At 31.2% G+C, this 8,987-nt stretch overlaps 1 protein-coding gene across 1 annotated transcript in view; it reads right to left on the reverse strand.

Annotated features, from left to right (window-relative positions):
• LOC102592912 (dof zinc finger protein DOF5.1-like) overlaps positions 1-691 on the reverse strand; it is a 2,093-nt gene extending 1,402 nt beyond the window's left edge. Inside the window, exons 1-2 of the mRNA XM_006348935.2 lie at positions 322-691; positions 1-99 (exon numbers count right to left, since the gene is read on the reverse strand). Of these exons, the coding sequence (XP_006348997.2) occupies positions 1-99; positions 322-372 (150 nt within the window). The 5' untranslated portion in view covers positions 373-691. The remainder of the gene's footprint in view (positions 100-321) is intronic.
• Between the last annotated feature and the right edge of the window lie 8,296 nt (positions 692-8,987).

Below are 8,987 nucleotides of genomic sequence, written 5' to 3' on the forward strand. Positions count from 1 at the left end.
CGAGCCCGGCCCACCACCCACCTGAGTGGGTGGTGGAAGGAGCAGTGGATTGTCAAGGCCAGGGTTTCCTTGTTGATGATGATCTGGCTGTTGTTGTAACTGAAAAAAACACCAAAAAAAAAGCAAGTTAGGGAATTTGTTCACAACTCAAGTTGCTAGCTAGCTAGTCATCTATATATATATATATATATATATATGGTATAGTATATTCAACAAAAAGACTAGTAGAAAAAAGAAAAAAAAGGAGGAATATGAATATGAATATTGAATATTACTCTTTTTGCTGTATCAAAGGTGAAAATTGAAGATTAAAAGACTTACATGGTGCAAATTATGATGATCTAAATAGATTGGAAAAGAAGAGAAAGCCATGGTTTAATTCTTTTTCTTTTCTTTGATATCTCTTTACTCTTTATCTTTAATAAAGGTTGATTGAGTTTTTTGGAAATATATGAGTGGAGAATCACAATAAAGAGAGAAGAAGGGAATACCAGAGTCCCCCAACAAAGAGAAAGGATAGGAAAAAAGAAAGAAAGAAGATGAAGGAATTAAAAGAAGAGAAGAACTTTAGCTTGTTTAATTTTTATTTTTCCTTCATCACATTCTCTCCTTTATCTCTCTCTTTTTGTTTTTATTACTATATCTTTTTAGGGTTTTGTAAAAATTGAGTGGGAGAATAAGTTCCTTCACATTGAAGCTTTCTAAATTGATGATGATGCCCTTGGACTACTCACTTTATATATAATAGGAACTTTTACACTCTATACTTATCCATTAAAATAATAGTCGAAAAACAGATGTATTTTGTATTATATTACTGCCTCTGTTTAAAGAAGAATGATCTTCTATCCTTTTTAGTTTGTTTAAAAAAGAATGACCCTTTTCCTTTTTTGGTAACATTTTACTTTTAGCTTTCCATGTAGCATGTTTAAGACCACAAGATTAAGGGCAATTTTGTACATTTGACATAACTTTAATTTAGGACCACAAAATTCAAAAGTCTTCTTTAATTTCTTAAACTCCGTGCCAAGTCAAACCAGGTCACTCTTTTTGAAATGGAGGGAGTAATAAATATAACTGGTAAAATTATTGTCATGTAATCAGGAGATCATCACAAGTTCCATGGCAAGAGCTATAAGATTACATACAAGTTCGGTCGAACTAGTAGCTTTAGGCCAAGCCTTGTATTGTGTTAAGAAATTCACTATGTACAAAAAATAAGGTCGAGATCTAGTTACTGACATCTTATATCACGATTCTAGAATTTTGAATCTATAAAGTTCAAATTCTAATTCGTCTTTTACAAGTTCTATATGTGGAAACAACCTTTGACAAGTTCTATATGTGGAAACAACCTTTGAAGAAATATAAGGTAAGATTGTGTATAATAGACTCTAGTGATCCAATTCTTTCTCAAACTCTAAAAATAGTGAAAGTTTAGTGCACAAAATTGTTCTTTCCCTTTTTTATATTTTATACATATGTACTAGTTATGTATATATGTTTATATATATGTGAATGACGATTATAATTATTTTGGACGAGCGGCCAAATATATAACTTTTTCCATAATAGTAGTGCTAGAGAAAAGTAGAGTTGTGACTCCTCACTAACATTGCATGAATAAAGAAAGATAAAATAAATGTGCACATTATCAATTAACTTATGGTGGGATCTTGTTACGTAATTGAAATTCCAAAGGGGGCAGAAAAATGAGTGAACAAATTATAGATCATAGAAAGCACTACAATTATGAAGAGAGTGATATTCTTTGGACCCCCTTTTTAGCTTTGTGTTGGGATAAGTAATGGCTATTACCTCACTACTATACTATAGTACTATTTCTACTTTTGATGGTACCTTAATTGGTAAAAGCTAATAGCACACTATTGCTAGGTTTCTTCTTCTCATCATCTTCTTTTTTATTTCTTTTTGCTCTTGTCTGTTTATGATTTTTTTAAAGTTTATGGTTAACTTTACTTTAATCGTTCCATTTGTATGTCCATGGCAATTTGGTTTTGAGTTAACACGTGGAGAGACGTTCCAAACTCAACCATCATGTGAGTTCTAATTGCAAATAATTGGGTCTTAATTAAGTGTTCAATTACTTATGTGACTTTAGCCTTGAACTTTGAAACAGTATGAGAGGAGATTATTTATTTCACATTGTTCCCCAACGTATGTCATCATTATTGTTCTTTTTTCCTTGAGCTTTCTTCCTGGATCAGTAGGTTATGGATGCAAATAAAATCATCAATAATATATTCTATATCTAGGTGGAAGATGTAACTAGGTTATTAAAAGTGTGTTCTTCGTAATAATAAGTTTTTAAGTAAAATGATAATATACTTTAATATGGTATCAAATTAAAGCAGACAAAACTTTTAGATTTGAAATGAATTCTTGCATTTGATCCATAAAAAGAATCAAGTCCCTAAGTAAGGGACGTGTTGTAGACATAATTATGTACTAATTAAAGTGTGTTATTTTACTATCCTTTCTATACAAAAACAAGGGTGATTGTAACGATCTTTTTTGGCGTTATCGGTGAACTATTTGTAAAAGAAAATGAGTGAGAAAACTATTAGTTTGAAGAATTGAAAATTTCAGGCTAGACTAGACTCGGACGAAATCTGAGCAAGATGAAGTCTAGGGCAATCCAAGAAAGAATTGAGTGAAACGTCTAAGTAGAGTTTGTTTTCCCTGTTGCTAAGACATTAAGGATTCCATAGGACTTTTAGAAAGTGAATTGGGTGAGTAGAACTTCCGATATTGAATTTGGTGTGATGGAGTTTGTTTGAAACGTCAAGGTTTGAAGGAGTGTTACGAAATAGGCTAATGTGGGAGGATTTTTGAATTTCTGCCCCGTGCACGCCGCTACAACGGATGACACGTTGCTACAGCGGATGAATTAATTCCCGCTATGGTGGGTATTTCCGCTACGACTGTGCCTCTATATATATAGCGGGATTGGCCACTATAGAAGTGTTAGTCATTGTAAATACAGAAAATTCTCCAAAACCACTCATTACCATCCAAGGTTTTAGGAAAAGGTAGAGGCGACCTAGGGCGGTTTTCTTTTGTTTTTCATCAAAATAATTTGTAAAGGTAAGTAAATTATTCCCTTAACTTGTTCTTAAGCCTTAGAACCTGTGGTGGTGGCCTTAGGGGAGGGTTTGGGTTGACTTAATGGTGGGAAAACCCTATTTTGGGTGGAGTAATCATGAGACTGGCCTAGGGTTTAGGATTAGGATATAATCTTGGTATATTTAGGCCATTGTGTATTGATTTTGTGATATATTGTTGTTTATAGACCAAGAATAAATTAGGCTTCATAACAAAGGGAAGACTCAAGTTCAGTAGAGCTTTAGGCTTGGTTCGAGGTAGGTGATGGTTGAAATTATTTTTAGTTTACGTTATTTGTGCATGTTAACTGTTTCTTTAGTATTACTTGTACAATACGTGGTTAGGGAGTTAAGAAAGGATGAACTGAAATGATATTTTGTTTTCAATCTCATGCAATGAACTTGTCCCATTTGATTGTGTTTTACAAGTGTAATTGTATTCATTGTGAATATGATTAATTGTGTAAGTGTGATTCTTGGTTGGCTCGGGTACCACGTCTAGTACATCTTATCGGTTGGTTCGGATACTATGCCTAGTACATGATATCTCTTCATTGGCTCGAGTACCACGCCTGGTACATATATTAGTTGGCTTGGATACCATGCATGATATAGAATATATATCGATTGGCTTGAGTACCACACATGATACATGTTTAATATCCATTGATTTGGATACCACACCTAGTACATGTAATTGGTTTTTGTGTATTAATTTCATGAGTGAACCGAGCTTATTTTATTGAAATGTGATTGAGCATATTTGTTGTGGTTGTAAACTCAGGATGAGGATTGGAGTCATGTTATGTTACTGACTGTGACTATATTTGCATGTTGTCTTGTTATACTAAGTTTCGATTACCCGTTCACATTTCGTATATCTGAAGTTGGCCGATGATCCTATTAGTATACTGGAAATTTTATGTACTGATACTGCAATTTCTCTCTCTTTATTGAGTACATGATATATTTCAGTTGTTACCATGCGATCTCAGCTATCCAACACTTTTCGGATTCAAGGTGAGTGGCTTCTTTCGAGCTGATATGGATTCATCTTTTCCTCTAGTCCATTTTTTGAACTCAGATTCTTTTTATTTTAGGGTTGCATTCCCACATTCTAAACTATATATAGATATTTTGGTGCACAACTTTCAGATTCTAGGGGGTTATTTCTACAAATGATTTGTGATAATGGTTTTTAATTAGTTATGAAACTTGTTTTAATTGTTGAAAACCTTGTTGCTTCTAGCAATTTAGTTGAATGCATGTTAGTAGATAATTGGTTCTTCCACCGGGAGTTTAGTGTGGGTGCCTCTCACAGCGAATTGTGTTGTGACAGTGATATACAAAATTGCAGTAACTACAAGAGTTAAAAGTTTTTAAGCCACACTATGAAAGTTTGGGAGAGAGTGGTAAAGATGAGAGTGAGAAGGGGTGTGTCTATTTTCGAGAATTCGTTTTAATCTAATTCATGCAGAGATATCGACCACAGAAGTCATTCATCTTATGAGGAGACTGGTGAGGAAAATATGAGAAAAGGAAGAGGGATTTACATATGATTATTATCATTGAGCTTGAGAAGGCTTAAAATGAAGTCTTGAGGGAAGTCTTTTGGCGATGTCTAGAGGCAAGAGGTGTATCGATGGCCTACATTATGGCGATAAGGACATAAATGAAAGATCTAAAATGCAGGTAAGAATGATGGGAGGAGACTCATGGCACTTCCCTTTGAAAATGGGATTACACCAAAGGTCAACTCTTAGTCCATTTCTATTTGCCTTAGTAATGGATGTTTCGATGCGAGACATTTAGGATGATGTGTCATGGTGTATGTTATTTGCTGATGACATAATACTGATTGATGAGACACGGAATTAAGTTAATGCAAAGTTAGAGGCCGTGAAAACAACCTTTGGAGGCTAGAGGGTTCAGGTTGAGCCGGATCAAGACAGAATATGTGGAGTGCAAATTTAATGATGCATGAGGTAGACGTGAAAGTGAAGCTTGACATACAAAATATCTCCAAAAGAGATAAATTTAAGTATTTTGGATCTAAAATTCAGGGGAGTGGGGACATCGACGATGATATCACACATCGTATTGGAGCGGCGTGGATGAAGAGGATCATAAGGTACTGCCAAAACTCAGAGGTAATTCCACACCGCACTAATAAGTGTGATGTGTGATAAGAAATTGGTATCGTCAAATGATATCACACACCACTCTAGTTGTATTAATCTAGTTATTGTTTTTTATTTTTTTTATCATTGCTGACCATTTGTTGATGGAGTTTCGATTATCACATGATTTTTTTTTTCTCCTCTTTGGTAGATTTTTACACTGTTTCCTTGTTATTTGCTATATTCTTTTCATTGTCTCATCTTCTTTATATCGAAATTTCTTGCACTTCATCTGAGGGTCTTTCAAAAACATTCTCTCTACCTCTACGAATTAATAGTAAGGTGTACGTACATTCTATCATTGCTAGACCTTTACCGAGTATAATATTGTTGTTGTTGATGTGGGGGGAGTCAAACATTTCAGCATATGATTATTGTTGGTAGATTAGCACTTTATTTTTAAGGTTACTTACATATATATGGTTATTTGTTAGTGTAGATGTTAAATTCTTAACATGATCTTTGAAGCATATAGGAAGAGACATGCAAACGCGTTAAGAAAAAAGTGAGAAGAGATAATGGTTATGGTCTTGTGGGGTGCATGGTTGAAAAAGCCATATTGAAGCAAGTGATAGAGAGAGAGAAAGGTCCCCCAAGAGCCTCCAAAGGTAACGACAAGAGAGGCAGTCTTCTATCAATCTATCACTCTCATTAGATTCTTGTGGTCTCTATTTTATTTTATATCTACCTATCCATCTCGTAGGCCAGAGGCAGAGCTAGGTGGAAGTTTGTGAGTTCGGACGAATTCAATAGCTTTTAGTAGATCATGTCTTTGAGATATATGAACATTAACTCGTGAGCCTCTAACAAAATTGATTGACACCTTAGTGGTAAGGAAGGGATTGTAGAAATACTTTTCACACAAGAATTGTGGGTTCAATTTTACTATCAACTTTTGTAGAACCTCAAACTCCTAATTCTGGTTTCGCCTCAGACAATTGAATTTGTAGAAATATTTTACAAAGTAGCCCTTGAATCTTTTTTAGATAATATTATCATCAAATTATGCATATGTTTTTTATAAAATGGAAATTATTTAATAATTTTTTACAGAAGTTTATACAAATAATCTTTTTTGGATCCATTTTTAAACTCAGTATTCATTAATCATTATATAAAATCCATTTGATCCATTTCAAATAAGTCTTAAATTAAATTATATACGTGTAACTAGAACAAAATGGAGATACAATTTAGCGAAACTTTTTTAATGAAAAAACAGTATCAGATTCTTTTATTTTCTTGCCAGCATATTAATCTCAAGTTTGAAATTCAGTCAACTGCACATTACAAACATCTGTAAATGAATATAAATCATATAAAAGAAAAAAATAGCATTTTTTTAACTTATATTTCAGAGGTAAAAAAATGAATAATAATTGGTGATGCCTTAGCTAAATATGACAGAATATTTTCAACATGCTTTTTTTCATTTTCCTAAGTTTTTTTGCTGTGTTTTTTCATTCTTTCTTTTCTGGATGGGTCGGAAATTGAAAAAGTGGAGAAATTATTGGATGTACAACTAAAAGATTCTTTAAAATTTTATTTTTAATAAATAAATAAAAGAATTAAATATGAGATAGCCAGCCGTGTAACACAAATCAAACATAGGTAGTGATGCAAAAGAATTTTACATTGTGCGATAATCGCAAAATAAGTCATGTTCAAGTGTGTGACTATCTCATCGATATAAAAGAATTTTATACTGTGCGATAATCACAAAAGTCACGTGAATTTTTTAATTATATTAGAGAGAGCACACTTTTATTATTTAATTATATTCTCAACAAGTCACGTGAATTTTTTAATTATATTAGAGAGAGCACACTTTTATTATTTAATTATATTCTCAACAAGTCACGTGAATTTTTTAATTATATTAGAGAGAGCACACTTTTATTATTTAATTATATTCTCAACAAGTCACGTGAATTTTTTAATTATATTAGAGAGAGCACACTTTTATTATTTAATTATATTCTCAACAAGTCACGTGAATTTTTTACTATATTGGTGAGAATTTGATTTTATACCGTGTAATCTTAACCAAATAAAAAAATCATACCTTGTAATTCCCTAATTTCACACTCCCCTATCTTCAATGTTATAAAAAAAACACTACAAATTTTTTTTTGTCCAAATTAATACACAAAATCATGAAAAGAGAGCAAGATTTAACAATTGGAGAAAGAAAAGAGCAAAAAAAGACTATTATAAATCAAATCACGGTATATTCGATGCCTGACATGCAATTACTTAATTTTGGATCCGGCTCCCCTCCATTACATCTTCCCTCCATTTGGTCAAGTGTGCTAGATTAGAGACATGTGTCATAATTAAAGTTTAAAGGTCAAGATTATATTATATTAATAAATATCATAATTATAGTTAAGTCATGTTATTTTAGAAAACTACTCTCCAAATTTGATAAGGATTACAATATATTCTATACAAAATTTGATATTTATTATTATCATTAATTTTATATTATATTTTTGTATTTAAATATTAAATTGTTAATTTTTAGTTTAACCATTATTTTTAAATGATTAAAGATTGCTATTGTGCGTTCTTTTGATTACTTCTTAATTACTTCTGATCAATTTCAATGTTCTCCTTTTTTTTGGATCATTTTTCAGCTTATTTAATTCTACTAAAACAATTGCTAGAACGGAAAATGATTTTTTTTGTCTATTGCTACAGTACGTTATTAAAAACAATATATAATTAAATAATTAGAGTGGATTAGTAAGATAAATAAAAATAGATATCTTCTTATTTCTTATAATAAAAATAGTTTAAACTAAAATTAGATTTCAACAAAAAAAAAACATTTAAATTGATTGAGTGACTTTTTAAGTGAAATGTCAATAGTTGAGTGACTTTCTAAATAAAATATCAATAGTTGAGTGACTTTTGAGTTATAATCATTAATTTCATATTATATTTTTGTATTTAAATGTTAAATTGTAAATTAAAAATATAAGATGAAGTTAAATATATTATAAATGTCAAATTTTGTATGGAATATATTGTAATTCTTACCAAATTTGAAGAGTAGTTTTCTAAAATTAATTGACTTAACTATGGTTATGATATTTATTCATTATGATATAATCTTGACCTTTAAACTTTAAATATGACACGTGTCTCTAATCTAGACATGCACTTGACGAAATAAAGGGAAGGGGTAATGGAGGGGAGCCGGATCCATTAATTTTATTTTTGTATATATAAATCAGAGTTAATTAGCTAAAATTATGTATAGTGTATTTCTCTTTTCATTAGTTTCTGATGAATTTGTTATGGAATTTAACACTCCGTCTCTCCTAATTTATGTGGTACTATTTGTTTTTCGAGATTGAAACTATATAAACTTTACCAATATTTAAAAATATAATTTTATTATATTGACATGAAGAATTGTACTCCAACTTACAGTAATTTTTGCATAATTTTTAATTTCAAATAGCATTGAGTTATTCTAATCTAATTTTGCTTCAAAATTAGTCAAATTTTGACGTACTCTCAAAAAGTAAATAGTGTCACATAAATTATGATGAATAAGTTATAAGACAGGACATCATGGTACAACCCGGATTGAGGGTAAAGGGTTCATCCTGATCCTGTTCAACGGAAAATTATATTATTTATACATGATTAAAACTATTATATATATATA

The sequence above is a fragment of the Solanum tuberosum genome, unplaced genomic scaffold (genome assembly GCF_000226075.1).
Source record: "Solanum tuberosum cultivar DM 1-3 516 R44 unplaced genomic scaffold, SolTub_3.0 scf00101, whole genome shotgun sequence".
In the NCBI taxonomy this organism is placed as follows: domain Eukaryota; kingdom Viridiplantae; phylum Streptophyta; class Magnoliopsida; order Solanales; family Solanaceae; genus Solanum; species Solanum tuberosum.